Genomic DNA, 19,158 nt, shown 5'->3' with positions numbered 1-19,158 from the left:
ATGATTCATTTCAAGTTATCAGTATAATCAGGGTTCTAAAAATAAGTTAGAAATAATAACAAGTCTAAAAACTAAGTCCCAGTGGTGTTGATGTTAATGTCAAACCGAGTCAAAAAGAATTAATGCAAGGACAACACTGAACTCTACTTGCTCAAAGCAAACTGGAAAAACAAAATAATCTTTGACTTATATGTGTTCAAAGATCACATCTGCTTTGTCATTCTAGGGATCAGAAGATCAGCCATGCATGATAAATCATTTTAAGACGTGATTTTTTGTGGTTTTCCAAAAACAAACCAAAGACTGCTGTGTATCCTAAGACTACCAAGGGTTCTCAACCAGCACTGGCACTATTGACATTTTGGACATCGTTCTGTGTTTGGAGGCCATCCGTGCATTGAGGGATGTTTAGCAGCATCCCTGATCTTTACCCACCAGATGCTAGAAGCATCCTATCACACACCTCATGACAATTAAAAACATCCCCGGACCCTCCAAATGTCCCCTGGAAGCAAAATCACCCCTCCCCCATTGAGAACACAGCTAAACTAACTCACCTGTTTAGTAACAATTAAAGCAAATACTTCGTAGATCTGCTGAGGTCCTCCTCTGTAGGTAGCTCTTAGAGAAGTTAATGTTCCATTCACGCTACATTAAAATATGTTTCAAAGTACAACCTTATGACATAAGCCCTTTTAAACCCCAGTGTTGCCAAAAGTTTGGTTAAAGGTGATTTTTGTGAGTCAGTGTTATGGTATTAAGCCCCTAATACCTTTCATAATAGAAAAATGAGAGAATGTTTCCATTAGAGTTTTTCCAAGTTGGAATTTAGAGTGCCAGGAATACATCTCCTTTACCCCAAACCGCAGCAGCTTGCCCCAAATCTGCAAGAATGGGCTCTGACTCCAAAGCTTGGCAATCACTTCATAATTGGGAAGAACGATGTTTCATCGTAACTGCTTGTCACTTGTCAAAAAAAAAAAAAAAAAAAAAAAGACCAAAGAAGCGTGTGGCACACTTCCCATTTCCCAGACTCCAGAGAAGCATCCCTCACCTTCCAAATGGCTAGTGCCTTGAACACAGTGAGTGAATTTAATTTCCTGATGAAATCTGTTGTTCAAGGATTCAACAATTTCACCCTCAAGCTGCATAAATTCTGACTGCTGTGAGTAGGGTTGGTTTTGTCGCAGGATGGAGGGATTCTCTGGGAAGGCACCCAGAGACCCCATCAGAAAGTAATCTCAGCTGGTTTCTCTGCATCTTGCCAGAAGGTGGGTTTTTTTAGGTAAATTCTTTCTTTATCTTAGCCTATGCATTTGACTCTATGGTTCAAGAATGTAATACAGGTGGTCTGTGGGGAGGTGGAAGGGATGGGGATGATAAAGGCACATCCTATCAGTCCCCTGGCTGAGAATGTCATTGGCAGAATCTAGCAGCAAGTGCTCGGCATCCATGAAACAATGTCAACCTTCCTGAGAGGCGGCGTTCTCTCTTATTTGCAGACAGGCCTTATTGCTGTAAATTGCTGACAAGGGAAATATGTCTGATTCTATGCATAACACATTGTTAGAAATAAAAGCATTTTAACACCATTTACACCAGTCCCAGACTAGTTAGTAGCAGATTAAAACCATTAATACAAATGTAGTAAATCCATATAGAACTGCTGTCTTAGACTACAAATGTCACTGACCCTGGGATGTTCTGTCCTTCTACAATGTTCTATTGTCTTACAATAAATCGTACGTGATTCTGGAGGTGCAAAGCATCAGGCTTAGGATTCGGAGCTGCCGTGGCACGCCATGCTGGGGGGGGGCTGCTACGTTAATGACCTTCCATACCGCTGGACCATTTCATCCTCTGTGAGGCAACTCAGGTCGCTGACTTTCTAAAACCACATCTTTTCTAGTGCTTTCCACTCTCTTCTGAAGCACAGGTGACATCACCACACGTTGTCAGTAGATGACATGGGTAAAAGTGAGACATCCTACCTAGAAATACGACTAGACAAAGAGTCCATTTGAGAATTGCACTTTAAAAATTAACACAGACAGGTTCGGAGCAGAAAAACCCAAAGTTAGGCTGGGTTGTTCTTAGCCTTACATGGCAGCCTTCCAGACCTGTAGAACTTGAGCGCACCTAAGCAAAGACATTCATTATAGAGTCAACACAGAACCCAAGAAAGGGGTATTGGTCAGCAATGGAAGCATGGCAAGAGTGCGAACTGGAAGACAGAGTCTACCTGTATGTGAGGGGGGCTGCATCCCAGACATCTGCTACCTTAGTGAGAGGCAACAAAACATCTGAGTAACAAGAACTGACATTACTGAGCACTAAGCAAGTGACAACTATTTCTCAGAACACATTTTATGTACTAACTCCATTTTCTCAACAATTGTAGAAGGTAGGTTCTGTCATTAACCATGTCAGTTCTGCAGAGGAGTAAACTCAGGCACGGACAGGAAGGCATACAGCAGGGTGACAAAGTGGGGAAGCCAGGGCACCTACTCACTACACTGTCCAGCCTCTTGGCCCCTTTCTCCTGCCTACATGCTCACAAAGCGATCCTCCAAGTACGGAAGCATGTTCCACTCCCCACTTCAGTCAGCCATCAGGTAGGAGGAGTGTGGGGCAGCTTCGAGTCTAGTCCTCTAGGTGACTGTCCCTCAGATGGCAATGAGTCCTCTTAGCACGCGGCATCTTCCTCAGTCCGTGCTTGGCTGATCTGAGCCCGCACCTGAAACAGGTCACTTTCTTAGTGCGGACCAGTCATGTTTCTGACACCTACAATGCTTGAATTTGTCCCAATTCTCAGCCCCAACCACTTGGGGACCTTTTAAATTAGAAATGCTTGGGGAGCTTTTAAAAAAACTCCAATTATATCAGAACCTCTGATTGAGGGACCTGAACATTGGGATTTTTTTAAAGTTCCCCATGTGGTTCAACAGGCAGCCAGACTGAGAACAACCCTACCTAAGATTACTTTGCCATGGGGCCTATTGTGGGCCTAACTGGCTGTATCCATTAGGGTTCTCCACAGAAACAGAACCAAAAGGAGATTTTAGATAGATATATCTATGTATCAATCACCTATTGAGAGAAAAACTGGTTTATTATAAGAAACTGGCTCACATGGTCATGAAGGCTGACACAAGTCCTAAGATCCACCAGATGAGTCTACAAGCTGAAGAACTGATGGCATCATTTCCAGTCTGAGTCCAAAGGTGAGAGGAGACCAATGTCTCAGCTCAAAGACAAGCCAAGAGAGCAAATTCCCCCTTACTCAACGTTTTTGTCTATTCAGGCCTTCGGTGGATTGGATGAGGACCAGCACACTGGAGAAAGCCACCTGCTTTACCCTGCCCACCCACTCAAATATTAATCTCTTTGAGAACTACCCTCACAGAACACCCAGAATGAAGTTTAACCAAGTATTTGGGCACCCGTGACCCAGGCAAGTTGACGCATAAAGTTAACCACCACACCAGCCTTGCTCAGAGTGTTGGTTTGAAATGTCTCTACTGTACCTGTTAGGTGTCTGCACATAAAGCCCTAAAAGGTTATGTTGTCACTTCTACTGCCAGGGCATCGGCTGTCAAGATAAACGGTCTCCACACCTTTCCAATTATACATCCCCATAAAGAAATTTTAAAAATTCTTTATGTCCCTATACACATTCTTATTAATCTCTAAGTTATATTGTTCTATTGGATAAAGATACATATATATTCTGATGTACACACACAGATGTGTATATACGTATATACACACACTGAACATATGTTTATGAATATGTGTGTTGGGGGGGTTGTACACACACATTCTGATCAGTCTGCCTACCTCAAATGGAGTACCCCCACCACTTCAGAGATTACTGGTATAGACACGACATTTGTCTCTCTGGTGACAGGGTTCTGTACTGTTCATTCTCTTTTTTAAAGAGATATGGTAGCTCGTCCAGGAGGCTAACTGTTCACTTAAGCTTCTTTGCGCCGACAGCAGGAACACAGTGCCTGGAACACACTGGTGGAAATGGTAGTGACAAGTAACCATCCGGGCATGCTGGTCTGGATGGAAATTCTCATGCAGCATTATAAACAAGTGGCTGACACTATTATTTAGCTTTTGCCGTGGGCACGAAGCACTTTTCATACGTGGAGCAGAGACTTCTAGCAGTCACCTTCCTTGGATGCACTAAACATGTTTCTGAGCACTCCACAGCACCCAGGGTCTAGTCAAAGGGGTGTCAACTACAGAGGTGCATGGGCCAGGACACCAGTGACTCTTGGCTGCAGGGCCCCCCCCCTGGGCCTGGTGCGGGGCTGTAGTAATCTGGTCACAGGCCACATTCTCTTTTTCTTAAAGAGCTTCTTCCCCCACATGGTAATCTCTCCAAGCCTCATCATACCTGCCACCACTCCCGTGGGTGGCGCATCAAGCCCCCTAGGGCCCTGGAAATCACCTGTTGAAGGTGCTGGAAGCCTCAGGAGCAGAGATCCTTGCAGACTGTGTAGAAAGGAGCCGCAAGCCACTGACCAGGAACGTCTGCCTTCGGCCATTAGCGATGGGGCAAGTTTTCCCTGTGTCGAGCCACTGAAATGTTGGGCTTTGTTTATTGTAGGACTGCGCGTTACCCTCCGACACGACATCGACATCGTTGGACTTAAACCTCGCAACAGCCTGCGCGTCTCACGTGGCTCTGAAGGGGAGCCTTCGGCAAACTGCGCAGGTCACACCTGGGGGCGGAGCTGACTCAGACCCGGGGGCGTGGCCCTGGGCGCCGAGGGGGCGTGACCGGCACCGGGAACTCCGGCTCTCTGCTGGACACTAAGGACCCAGACTTGGGGAGCGCTGAGGAGGGGGCTGCGCCTCGGTTATCTGACTGCAAGCGGGCCTAATCATTTTACCGACTTGGTACTGTACTGTGAAAGTTATCTAAAATAATGCTTGTGAAACACCTAGCAGAGTGCTTGGGTCCATGTTAGCCGCCGTCATTACAATAACCCTGTGGTCATCCTGATTGTTTCCTCCTCCTATTTGGGGTAACTTTACATATTTACATATTTCACTGCACTAACATCTTCATTCCGAATGAGGACTTACTCTCTACGGTAAGATTTTTCTTCTCGAAAACAAAACAAAAACCACATTTCCCCTCCCCCTGCCCCGCCCTATGCCAACCAGTACAAAATCTCCCTGATCTGATCTATAAACAGAAGTCACCGTATTTTGAATATTCATTCTCCTGGTATTATGGAATGAGAAGAATATTTACCTCTTAAACAATTGTCCTCAAAGAATGTTGCCTTGGGTCCCACAGACAACATGAACTGTGCTGCTTTTGTAACCCTCTCTTTTTCCCTGTTGGCCTCGCCACGAAAACTAGTCCTATGGGCCTACAGAGGGAGAGAATAAAGTAACAGGCACAAAGACAGCTGGTCACTGGGAGGCTGCATCTCACTTACTTTGCAGGTGAAGCTCCACGGAGGAGAAGTTCCTTATGACCACGACGTTCACAGTAAATTTCCAAGGAGAAAATGTGAGCAGGAGAGAAGTCATTCGAGAGTGCCTTAAGCTTACGATTTGCTTGCTTACGTTAGACAGAGTCCACTAAAGTATGACCTTTATTATTTTTACTCTACTGCACGCTGATCAGACCCTAAGTCCTAAGTCAATGAGTTTATTTTGCAAACACGGGATTTCTTGTCCTGAATCAGCCCCAAACCACACTTACATCTCAAAGTGAGGCCGTGACTGTATTAAAAAGAAAGGACAGCAGAGTTTCTCTGGGAGGCTATACTCAAAGGCAGCTGACGTTATGGTGCGCTCACAACAAACCCCCACCTCACCGACCACCACTGGGACCTCTGCCCCAAGCGGGTAGGCCCCAGCTGCCCTCCGTTAGCTCCTTCCCCAGCGGGACTCTGCCCAGAACATCCACGGGTGCCCTTTGTTTCCCTGCTACCCAGACTCGACCTTGAGCAACTCTTATCCTCAGTGTCATGCTCATGAGGCTAGCAGGCCATTAAGCAAACAAGAGCACAGCTAACCTCACCCTCTTTTCTTGCCACACAGATTTCAGAATTTGTGGCGAAGGCATTCAGCCTTTCAATACATAACATTATCACAACCCACTCACACATAGCAACACCCCATTCCCAGAAGACCGTCTCTTCCAGCTCTTCGGGCACCTTTCAACAACCATTTATCCACAGTCGTTTAAGAGCAATAAATCTGTTTAGTTGTTGGGGCAATGGTGGGAAACAAGGGAAACATGGTCCTGCTCCTTGGGCACTTACAGCCTGGTGAGGGGTAGCTGTTTGTACAAGGAAACAGGCCCTTACAGTACAGGGTGATCATGACCGTGAAAGATGAGGGATATTCAGGGGCCCAGGAGAAGCCACTGACTCAGACTGGGGGAGTCAGGCGAGACTTGCTGACAAAGAGGAGGAGGAATTTTCCAGGTAAAGGAGGTAGAGGGTATAGAACAGGGGAGAACATTCCAGAAAAGTCAAAGTTCCTGAAACATGAGTGTGCACCCTGAGTTTGAGGAATTGAAAGACTACTGATGGAAGAGGGAGTGTAGAAAAAGGGGTGTGGTGAAGGAGGGAACTGAAGGATAAATGGGACAGGCCAGGGCGCGCTGGCCTTGGAGGCTACATTAAGGAGTTTGAGTTTTATCCTAAGGGCAATAGGGGACCATCAAAGGATTTTAAACAGAGATGTGCCAATCTGATTTGCATTTCATAAACTCCACTCTTGGCTACAGATCACAGAACTGAACAGGGACAAGTCTGGAGGCAAAGGATCATTTGGAGGTTGCTGCAGTAACCCAGAAGAGCTCCGCTGGGGGTCTGGACAAGGTGGTGGACATGGGGACACAGGGTGGTGGATACACCAGAGGGACGTTGGTGATAAACTAGCTGGATATGGAGGAGAGTGACAACTGCCTTAGAATGCTCAGACAGGAAATATAGGAACTGAGAAGTAGCTTCGTGGGTCAAAGGAATGAGTCCAGAGCGGGGCATGTTGCGTTGGAGGTATCCAGTATGGGGTACATGGGTTAGCAAAATGAAATTTAGCAAAGTGCTATTCTGTTTTGGGTTTTTTTTTTTTTTTCCAGTATATACCAAGTTGTTTATTATCTTGGGTTTTTACATCCACCTTTTGATAGATGAGTAAATCCTGAACAATATTAAAACGTATCGTGAGAAGTTTTTATATTGTTCTCACAGAGATACACTTTCTTCTGAATATAACCTCTCTGATAAAGCCTCCTACAGCATCAGATGGTCTGTCCTCTTCGTCAAATGTATTGTCGTGGAGCCAGTATTTGGTCAATGGTGTTGAAAAGCAGGTTCCACTATCCTTAGACAAAGCTCCTGTTTCACAGCAGAGCTCCCAAAGTCTCCCACAAGCTACATTAAGGATGCCAAACAAAAGCAAAATTTTCAACAACAGCCAATATAAAGCAGAGGGAGGAAAAAAACTCAATAGCCCAATTGAGAAACGAACGAAGGAAATGAAGATAGTCCCAGTAAAAAAGAAAAAAAACAAAAAACAATGGCCGCAAAACTCCCAGAGTTCACTCAAGATAAAAGAAATGCAAATTGCAACTATTCCGAGACACTGTTTTCCACCATAAGACGAACAAAGATGAAGGAGTTTGGTAACACTCTGTGTTGGTAAGGAGGTAGGGAAACAGACAGACAGTCTCTAAAGGGTGTGTAAATTGGTATAATTTCCATGGAGGGCAATTTAGTAATGGCCCCAAATTTAATATACCTGTAACATTTTTTTCAGCAAATCCATTTCAAGAAATGAGTTTAATGGATATACATGTATGAAATGGTTTAAGTTCACCATTATTCACTGAAACATGGAAATAACCTGACCATCAATAGGAAACTGGTTTATATATGTTATAATCACAGAACAGAATACTATGCAGCCATCAAAAGGAAGGAGGAAAGGGGAAACAACCCAAATGTCCATTGACAGATGAACAGATAAACAAAATGTGGTATATACATACAATGCAATATTATTCATCCAATAAAAGGAAATGAAATTCTGATACAGGCTATAACATGGATGAACCTTTAGGACATTATACTAAGAGAAATAAGCTGGACACAAAAGAACAAATATTGTATGATTCTACTTGTAGGAGGGAGCTGGAACAGCCAAACTAGAAGAGTCGAATTCATAGACACAGAAAGTAGAATGGGGTTACCAGGGGCTACAGGGTGTGGGGAGCTGTTGTTTAATGGTGGTAGGGTTTCAGTTTGAAATGATAAAAAAGTTCTGGAGATGGATGATAGTGACGATTGCACACAACAATGTGAAAGTACTTAATGCCACTGAACTGTATGCTTTAAAATAGTAAATTTTATGTTATATATATTTTACCACACTAAAAAAAGAGAATGAAGAATTGTCTTATGTACTGATAAGGAATAATCTCTGAAGTGTATCATGAAGTGAAAATGAAAGATCCAGAATAGCATGTAGACGATGTCATCACTTGTATAACAAACGGAGAGGGGACAGAAGAAAATATATTCACTTACACAGGTCCAGACTTTCTCCGAAGCATATGGAAGAACCAGGTAATACTGGCTGCTTCCGGGGAGCTGGGTGACTGTGGAAGTGTTAGCGGGTGGAAGGCAGGAAGAGATAGGAGACGACTTTTCAGTAGATGCTGTTTTCTACCCTCTCATTTCACAGCACATAAATAAGTTACATATTTTTAAAAATTAACACAATTTTTAAAAATTAATGCACTTACTTTTTTAAAAAATAGAGTTTTTCATGCTTTCCTACACACTGCCATCTTTCCCACTATGAAAACCCATGTTTTAAATAATCAGAATTTTAAAATAGATTTTTAGTAAACTAGTGGGATATACCTTTTTGTTCAATTAGCAAATTCAACTATCAAGAACACTAACTTTTAATATGAACTACTTCAATAAAAATATCAATGAAGGATGTTTTCTATCATCTGTCTAATTCATATTCATTTAACTACTTGGGCTAAATCTTTCTCATCCTCTCATAAGCAGTTTTCATAAATCGGATCCCAGTGAAAATTCCAGAAGCCCCTTTCCCAAAGAAAGAACCAAGCAAGGGCACTGCCCTCCTTCCAGTCCACTCCTGCAGCCCCTGTCCCGCCCTGGGGCCTTCTGTTCAGCTGCTGGGGACTTCCACTGTCTCTTTCCTTTCCTAAACCCATCTCATCATAACTAGAACAAAGTGCCTGTGATTAAATTTTGCAGGTATAATACTCATCAAATCTTGATAATATTATCTCCTGTTGCCTTTAGAAGAGGAAATGTGACTCCTAAACTTCTGAGTAGAGTTCTAGTAAAAAAAAAAAAATACAGTTTTTTACAAGAAACTCTATCATTGGTCAATGTTCTTGGAAAATTTTTTCATTTTTCTTATGTTTAACTGGAAAAGAATATTAAGTCATTTTCTAAAGGACTTTGCCCTTCTTTTTCTTTTCTTTTCTTTTCTTTTCTTTTCTTTTCTTTTCTTTTCTTTTCTTTCTTTCTTTTTTTAAAAAAAGTTTCTCACTGCTAATGGCATTCTAGTTTTTCTTATTATCCTCAATACCTTAGTGTATGGCTTGCAGTGTGGCTTTGAAGATTGGCCAATTTGAAATTAAAATTTTTACATCTGTTATTTATTGTGGGGGTAAAAACTATTTATACTTTGGATCATTAAAATACCAAAATTTCCAAATCCAGGGCCTTTACCTCCTAATTGGTGAACATTTAATTGCATAACCAAATTCTTACTGGCCAAATCATGTCTTTTAGGGGGAAAAGTGCCTAATTCAGTGGTTGACGGCTCAAACTGGCTGAACACAAACATTGCTGGGACAATGATTTGTTTGGGCAGATTCCCAGAGCTGCCAGTGACTAATATATTTAACTTTAAAAGCGCTTACACTTTTCTCCAGAGAATGTATTCCCACAATCAGAGGAACTGTTGATTTTCACATTATTCCAGCCATCTTCCATCCCACTAAACATGTGGGTATCTTATATATAGGTAGTGTGCTTCCTAGCTTTCAAGTCACATACATATTGAAGAGCTAGATGGGAAAAGGTGTTCTTTCTTTCTTCCCCACCCCCCACCCTGCCAAGGTTTGATCTACTAGTTCATTTAAAAGAGAAATTAGGGGCGCCTGGGTGGCGCAGTCGTTAAGCGTCTGCCTTCGGTTCAGGGCGTGATCCTGGCGTTATGGGATCGAGTCCCACATCAGGCTCTTCCGCTATGAGCCTGCTTCTTCCTCTCCCACTCCCCCTGCTTGTGTTCCCTCTCTCACTGGCTGTCTCTATCTCTGTCAAATAAATAAATAAAATCTTAAAAAAAAAAGAGAGAGAAATTAAAATACCAACATTTAAGACTTTCCAAAATTTCATGTTATACTTGATAATTTACACTATTTGTAAATGTGTCAATATTTACACTATTACATACTCTACAGTAAATGATCATTGGGCTTCACTTTGTACTGCACAGGGACATCTGTCTGCCTTCCCAATCAAAAGACATGACAGGCATTTGGGCTGAGGATGCATCCTGAGATATTCTACTTGAGGTGTAATATAATAACAACAAGAACAACTTCAAAGGATTGTGACATTTCATGGCACTATGACTGCTGAATGGCCTGATCGCTTCTCAAGGCTGAGATCTCACAGCCAAGACATGGAAGCCAGGAGCGTCTGAAGACAATTCTATTTTACAAAGCCATGACCTGAAAGAATGAATTAAGAAAAGCTAATAACTTCTCACTTCTAAAACTTTTCCTGGAAAGACTCCCAATCTTGTGCATGAAAACAGGTTGGTAACATTATCATTGACCATTACAGTCCCACAGGGTCACTGGAAAACGTAGAGATGGAAGGCAAAAGGATTGATCGTTGACAAGCATTTGGGATTCTTAGAGAAGACACATTCCATTTCAGGCTGCCTTTTAGAAAGAACAGAATTCCAGACAGTTAAAGAACCTTCGAAATTATCTAGTCAAGTCCCTCCTCTTGCAGATAACAAAATGTAACCTCTGGGAGTCTGGCTTGCTAAACATTTCTTAATTGGTATTAGACACAGACTTACATGCACATCTCCCAACGCTCCGCTAATGCTCTTTGCTCTTACATCTTGGCCATCCAAATGAAATTCTTGTTGCATTAATCTTCATGCCACAAACAGCAATAAAAATACATCTCACTTCTTTGGAATTTGGCACGCATTTTCCTTAGCAATGGATATACGATGAATATATCCCTGAGCCGGCCCCAAATACCGAATGCATGCACGTGAAGAAGCGGTATGCTTAACAAACAAACAAACAAAACCACCTGAGAATCTAAGGCTGAACTGAATTTACTATTCCACCTTGAAACTCGAAGAACAATGGCATCTACACTCCCTGGTGGGGACCCCTCCTGCTCCAAATCCCTGCTGATAATCACGAAGGGAGGAGCTGGGTTCCAGTGGGTGAGGAGTGTGGAGCCTGGGGCTTCGGGAGGATAACCCCAGGGGGCACTTCTGTATCCTGAGCTGGCTTCCCAGTTGCCATGTTTATTTTCTTCCCAGTCTTGGGATAATGGCCACTTGCTGCTGCCCTATCTTCTGTCACCATCTAGGGTTCTGGGCAATGTTTTTCTCCTCTCCGCCCTGCTGCCACCCTCAACACAGTCTCATAGTCATATGTCGTTGCCGACATATCTTTCCGTCCTTAAAATGCTCTGTAAACTCAGACAGTCTTTTTGTGGCTTACCAAAGATTTACAACTACTATCAGTGAGGAAAGAGGTTGAAACGGTTTTCTCTTCTGCTCCTTCAATCTAGCCCCTTCTTTTATTTCCATCAAATGGTGATGCGTCTCCTCCAGGAGGACAAAGGCTTAAAATCCTATGGCCAGATTCACCCCTTGAATGTAGTAAACACATTCAAAGATAGCATTTCTTGAGCATCCTTACTGGGTTGAAACAAGACTCTGAAAAGCCGGAAGGGGCCTAGGCTTAGGGGGTTGGGGAGAGGAGAACTTGAAGGAGATAAACATGTGCAAAGCCACAGAGAGGAAGGACGATGTAGTTCCCCAGCCCCCAAGTCCCACCTGGACAGTCGTTCCTGGGGCTGCCGTACGTCTAGGAGCACACACAACCGAGCTTTCAGATTTTCATGCCTGTTTACCAGGAACTCTAATATCAGCTTCTTGAGGAGAAAGCTCATGACATATCTTCTTATGCCCTGTCAGCACCAAGTAGATACTAAGTGATTGATAAATACTTGATGACTGCCTGGGAACTTTCCAGACACTTCAAGGTCATGATTTTCTTCAGTAACACAAGGGAATGAAAGGTATTTCACTGCACCAAAATCTGGGGAAGTCTAAATAGCCATGGATGGTAGTTTTCCCTCACTTTTTACACATATGTCTTTGGCTCTTTTCTCCTAATTTGAGGGGAGTGCCTCTGAGGCAACCTTTTAATGAAAAGGTGTTACAGAAGCAGCTGTGGAGCAGGCCAGCCCACCTCCGGGCCCTGTGTCAGCCGATTTGCACAACTGACCAGTTAGACCAATGTCTGGCTCGTATCACAAGAAGAAATACATAGTTTTGCCCTTCAGGGACTTACTCAAACTTTCAAAGCTGACTTTTCACATTCCAGGCACTGGCATTGATCCCTTCACTAATTAAGTATGCATCGCTCTGAGAAATAGGCACTTTTTTTTTGGCTGGGTAACAATAGCTATTCCAACCAAGAACCTGTTGCTGAAACCACCCATCATGGAATGGAAAGCTACTGGATCACAGCCAAAGAGTGCATTTCCCAAGCTTCTGGTATTTCTTGAAAAAACTCCACCAAGTGTATTGGGTGCTGACTCTTCAGTAGGGATATTTCAGAATATAATCCGGGGCTTCACACTTGACATAAATAGGATGGTCCCCAAAGAGGAACGAGTCAGGGAGGTGCCATGAAGACATAAATAACAACTCCACAATTCCAGATGGCGAGGGGTAGCTTTTGCGGGACTAATAGAAACAGATTCCTAAAACAATGGACAGAGTTTCAGTTCAACTTACAGAGAAGGGCCAAGAAGTGACCTATTAAAACTCTTTTAGCAAATCACGAAATATTGCATAAAGAAAAGTAGACAGGTATGTTTCACCTTTTCTGAAGGCAGAACATGAAGTAACGAAGGAAGTCAAGGAAACAAAAGTACTCTGAGATTCTGATGATTGTTTAGATACAAAACTTTTCTAGCAGAAGACTCTGGAATCTTCTTTGGCCGTCGTGAAACCCAGCACTAATTCCTACCTTTACAGAGCAATTTCTATGCTCTGAACAGGGCACCGGCCACAAGACTCCCAAGATCTGTCTCGTCCCTGTTATTCTATGACCAGAGCATTTTAATAATTTGAGTCTTTGCAACATATTCCCATTATAACCTTGTAGCTGCTCAACGCCTCAGAGAAAACTAACATTCTTCTGGCTACCTTTCACAGTCTCAAGTACTACGCGGAGCATACCTTGTTGGAAATAAGCTGGAAAATGCCTTTCTGATAGGTCTCTCTAGCTTATTTCCACGGCTGTGAGGCTTGTAAGATCTATGCTTCGCTGTCCTCTCAGGGTTGTGAGTTCATTTTTACTGGATTCATCACACCACACAGGGAGTGCATAGGACTCAAATCGTATGCACTCCACAGCTCAGAAAAGGCAGAAAGATAGGTGAGACCTGGCTGGCAGTGGGACCATGATTGGCTTTGTCTGCCCTTGTCAAAACTTGACAAGGCTTGAAGCTGGCCCTCCAGAGGTGAGAGTGAAAATAAAGTATGAAGCAAGCTAAATATAGATGAATTCAGTTCTGAATCTCTTTTTTATTTCTTTATACATCCAGTGGAATATACTGATGTAAAAAAAGTTGTCGCAACTCGCGCCAGCATTTATTTGGGCCAGGAGAGAATATGAACAGGAATAAAGCAATTGAAATAAGCCATGTCTTCAGAATTATAAATCAGGTTCACTTTTCTTATTCTCTATTACGGACTGACTTGAGTTACCCCAAAATTCATATGTTGAAGTTCTAACCCCCAGTTAATGTGACTGTACGTGGAGATAGGGCCTAGAAAGTGGCAATTAAGAATTAAGGTAAAATGAGGTCATATGGGTGGGCTCTAATCCAACAGGACAGGTGTCATAAGAAGAGATCAGGACACAGACAGACTTACACACAGAGGAAGACCATGTGAGATACAGCAAAAGGCAGCCACATACAAGCTAAGGAGGGGTGTCAGAAGAAAACAACCCTGCTGACGCCTTGACCTCAGACTTGCAGCCTCCAGAAGTATAAATGTCTGTTGTTCCAATCAGCCAGCCTGTGGTACTTTGTTATAGCAATTGTAACAAACTAATACACCTGGGTCTCCTCACTACCACTTGTGAACACTGGTTCCTTCTTTTATTAACTTCATTTCACTGTTTTTTCCCTTTCTTTTGCTCCACTGAGCATGTCTTCCTTGCTTCTACCCTGCCTCTGTCTGTACTTGTCTTTTATTTTGTTGTTGTTGCTGTTGTTTTTAAGATTTATTTATTTATTTATTATTTATTTGAGAGAGAGAGAGAGAGAGACCATGAGAAGGGGGAGGGGCAGAAGAAGAGGGAGAAGCAGACTCCCCGCTGAGCAGGGAGCCCGATGCGGGGCTCAATCCTAGGACCCTGGAACCATGACCTGAGCCAAAGGCAGACGCTTAACTGACTAAGCCACCTGGGCGCCCCCGTACTTGTCTTTTAAAAGACGGTCTCTGCCCTTTTACCCAAACAGATGTGGAAGCTTGGAAGGTGAGACAGAAGGCATCTTGCACCCAGCACCCCCAGGTCTGTCCAGAGGCTCAGACTCCCAAAGCTCACAGGTCCATCTGGTTTGTAAGGGTATAGTGCACAAAGTCACTTGACATCATTAGCACATGTGCCTCTCCCTCTCTGGCTGACCCTGACCACGTCACTCAACTTCTGAGTTTCTATGTTTTCATATATTAAAAAAATAGTGACGGGAAATTATTGCATGGTGGTTGTGAGGTTCAATTAAGATAAAACATTGGAAAATATTTTATATACTAACCACCGTGGCTCAGTTTTTCTATTTGTAAAATAGGTCCTACCTATTAGTTTGTAGTGTAGTATCATGAAAAAAACAATCAGGAAATCATTAGAACTTCTGTGACTCTCAATATTATGTATTTTAAAGTATTATTTCTACTCTATATTTCATTGGCCTAATAGAGTTTACTTTTGTTTCTCCTGCCACTTAAAATTTATGAAGAATGTTGTACTTGATATTAAAAGATGGGTTCTAAAGACACAAAAGACCTGCTTCTTGCCTTCATGGATCCTGTAATCTATTTAGAAATATATTTTTTTACAGTAAAAAACACTTTAAAAATCAGTTCACACCGGTTTTCAGGGTCTCTGATCAGGTCAAATCAGGTTCACGCCTGAACTGTATAAGACAACTTCCCAGATAGCAATTTCCAGCTATCATGTACTAAAGTCACTACCAGCAGAAGCTAACAAATCTGAGTAAAAAGATATAAAACTAAGAAAGGTAGAGACGCCTGGGTGGCTCAGTCGGTTAAGCGACTCCCTTCGGCTCAGGTCATGATCCCGGGGTCCTGGGATCCAATTCAGCATCCAGCTCCTTGCTCAGCGGGGAGCCTGCTTCTCCCTCTGCCTGTTCTGCTGCCACTCACCCCTGCTTGGGCCCTCTCTCCCTCTCTGACAAATAAATAAACAAAATCTTTAACAACAACAAAAAAAAAAATTACAAAGTTAGGAAAGGAATAAAAACCTGAATGTGAAGTAGTGTATTTTGCTTCAAACAAATCTAATTCTATAATCATTTGTAAAATAGAACGCTTTAATATAAAAGTATCTCTAATATCCTTAAAACATGATTTGAATAATCAAATTCTTGGTTTTTCATTAGCTCCTCAGGAACCCCTGAAAAAAGATGATTGACAATAGCAACATTCCAGTAGGATGAACATGTACTCTTCAGAAATGCAATTGATATTTGACTTTAGAAATATCTGATTTTGAAAACATCTCAATCAAAAAGAAAACAACATAATTATTTTTAGAAATTTACACTCATTACTAAGACTGATCAAAATATGGTAATTTGGTAGGGACATAGGGATAAGGATTTCACGCAGCATGTCATAGCAGTCACATTTAGATTTAGATCCTGACTTTACCTCTTACTCAAATAAGAACTAAGGCAAATTACTGTACTTTTCTAGTCTCACCTTCCTCATAATTTAAACTGGTCCATGAATAAGGCCTGCTTTGAAAGGACAAAGGTGATGAAGCACAAAGCTCAACTGTGATCAGTGCACCTTTCCTGGTCAGCAGCAGGAGATATCCTGGGTGCCATTTCTAAAAGAGAATATATCATATTGGTGTATAAATGCTTCCTAGCCTTTTCCTCTCCGTAAACTGTATATTTTTCTAATTCAACTTTGTATGTCCCTCCACCACTTAATCCCAAGTCTGGGTCTATACAGAGCACATAGCAAAGCCTAATAAACAGTTGATAAAATAAATACATGAATAAATAACACATAGACAATTTTAAATTGGAGGCAGAGAGGGGGCTCCTGGGTGGCTTAGTCGCTTAAGCAATCACCTCCTGATTTCTGCTCAGGTCAGGATCTCAGGGTTCTGAGATTAAGCCCCCTGTGGGGCTCTGCCCTGAGCATGGAACCTGCTTAGGAGTCTCTCCATCCTTCTCCCTCTGCCCGCCCCCCCATCCCTGCTAGTGTTCTCTCTCAAAAATAAATAAATAAATAAATAAATAAATAAATAAATAAATAAATAATAAATTGGAGGCAGAAAAAAGAAATAAAGCAGTGTGTGGAACACAGCTTAAGAACTGTTAACAGATCAGTGTCTTCAATAAACACGATTAAAATCTGAGAAACTATAAACACCAGTATATAGCTCTAGCTATAATAGGATAAATGGGAAAGGGGGGGGTGTAAAATACTACTGTAGCTGCCAATCACTACTCTAGAAAAGATAATTCAAATTCCTTTCCAATATTTTTTTCTGCAGTGTATGGCTCAAACAAATAATCTTTGAGATAATAAGCCAAAATTATCTGGCACATTTACATGTAAGAAAATACCCAATGAAAAAAAAATAACATTCTCTCCCATGCCTTGTGAAATTCATGTCTTTGTAAAACATTTTAAGATGCAACTGTCTGAATGTTTCAAACTGTGCCTGCTACCCATTATACGTGCTTTTATTTTGCAAAGATTTTGGTTAATATGTTGGAAGGTTGAAGTCCAATTCATTTGCATGGACCCAAACCAGGCTCTGTATTTTATTTTTTTCTTAACGATGATAATTAAGGACTCTTCCTCAGCATTTGCTATATGGAAAACGAGGAAACAGAATACTTTTTATTGTGATTACTTTAGGAAGAAGAATCTTTTAACTTTTTCATGTCTTCCATCAGACAACAATCCAGTATTTCGAAAGCAGAGCATTATGGCATTAAGCCCGTGGTAGCCTGATTCCCTTACCAGAGGACAACTGTCGGCCAGCACACTTGAGTTAACGATCCGGTGAGACAAGAGTTGGCTCATCTCGGGGAAAAGCTCCTAAAGATTTTGCGTCCCCCTCTCCCGCGCCCCTCCGTCGCCCGGCAACCCAGCCACGCCGCGGCTTGGCCCCGCCCCTGCTGCCATGGCAACGCGGCCGCGCCACCGCGCGGGCTTTGTGCTTCGGCCGCGGGGGGACAGCTCTGCGCGCTCGCCCCCAGCACCTGCTGAGTCGCGGCAACTTTTCAAACATTTACTCTCCAACAGCTCTGCCCGGTCTCTTACCCAGAGCGGCTAATCCCCGCCTTCTCTCACCCTTGTTTCCGAAAAAATGTTCCACGGGCACAGAATTCCAGCCACCTGCTGCTTGGTCGTCCCTTCTTCAAACGTGAGGGAGAGGTGACAACCGGCAAAGAGAACCCACTTACCTTCCTCAGCATTCCTCCACGTCGGCAGGGGGGATCCCTGGAGGGATGTGAGCATGCCGCGCCGCGCTCAAAGTGTGAAGGAAGTCTCGGAGAAGCAGCGGGCAAACTTCGTCCCCGGCGAGCGCCGCCCCCCGGGCCCCTGCGTGCTCCTCATTTGCACCACAAAGGGCGGGGACCTAAGGCCCGGCGGTCGGGAGACGGTTAATCCGGCCGGCGGTGGCCTTCCTGGCAGAGTTCAGATGGGCTCTCAGGGGCTGCTCAGATGCCACATCTCCCTGGCGAGGACCAAGTCCACCGGCTCCTCGTCGGGGGCGAACTGAGCTTCCCAGGCCCCTGGCTGTGCTATTGTGTGCTGGTCCCTGGAGACCCGGGCGGAGGGTGAGCGCGGCCGGCGGGAGCCCGTTTCGGGCGGCCCAGGTTGAATTTCCTCGCAGGGCTTTTCTCCCGAGCTCCCTCCCCGCCCCTCGCTGTTGCATATTCATAAGAGGGCGGAGTCGCTCTCCATCTCGTTTGAATCCTCAGGGTTTTGAGGAAGCCAAGGGAAGGAAGTGGGACAATTTGATTTGGAAGGAAAGGCTTCGAGGAGAAGAGGGTGGGGAAATAAGTGGCAGCATAAATAAGCAAACATAGGATTCCTATTTCACCAGTCGCATGCGCGTGTACACACACGCACACACACACACACACACACACACACACAGAAACACACACACTCACCGTTTCTCAAAGCCTGAACTGAGCTAAGGAAATTTCAGGAAGCTCCTGACTAAATTTCTTGGTCCTAATTATAGTATTAGACTAAATGCGGAATTTTTTTTTTCCCAAGGATTTTTAACGATGATTTGAACCGTGTGTTTTTCATACCAAAGAGAGCCGTCGAGAATTTATATACACGGACTTTGCTAATTGCATTGATTCTATTGAACTGCATCATAATTGATTGGCACAGCCCTCCACCATTCCCCAAAACACAGATTTTCTGATTTATAAACAGTCAAGTTGCTAATGGGAACGCATTTTCAGAAAATAAAAATAGGGCAAGAAAAATGACAGGCCTAAGGAAGTTCACTTAAGCCGCAGGGACAGTCTGAGAAGCAGT

The 19,158-nt window shown here is 43.2% G+C and overlaps 1 protein-coding gene across 1 annotated transcript in view; it reads right to left on the bottom strand.

The window, feature by feature from the left end:
- The window catches only part of SPATA13 (spermatogenesis associated 13), a 332,158-nt gene extending 313,674 nt beyond the window's left edge, over window positions 1-18,484 (bottom strand). The window contains exon 1 of the mRNA XM_087865231.1: window positions 18,060-18,484. Coding sequence (XP_087721357.1) covers window positions 18,060-18,071 — 12 coding nt within the window. The 5' untranslated portion in view covers window positions 18,072-18,484. The remainder of the gene's footprint in view (window positions 1-18,059) is intronic.
- Between the last annotated feature and the right edge of the window lie 674 nt (window positions 18,485-19,158).

The sequence above is a fragment of the Ursus americanus genome, chromosome 10 (genome assembly GCF_024610735.1).
Source record: "Ursus americanus isolate L20-20 chromosome 10, mUrsAme1.1.p, whole genome shotgun sequence".
NCBI lineage: Eukaryota > Metazoa > Chordata > Mammalia > Carnivora > Ursidae > Ursus > Ursus americanus.
This window is presented reverse-complemented; position numbering and strand designations above follow the sequence as displayed.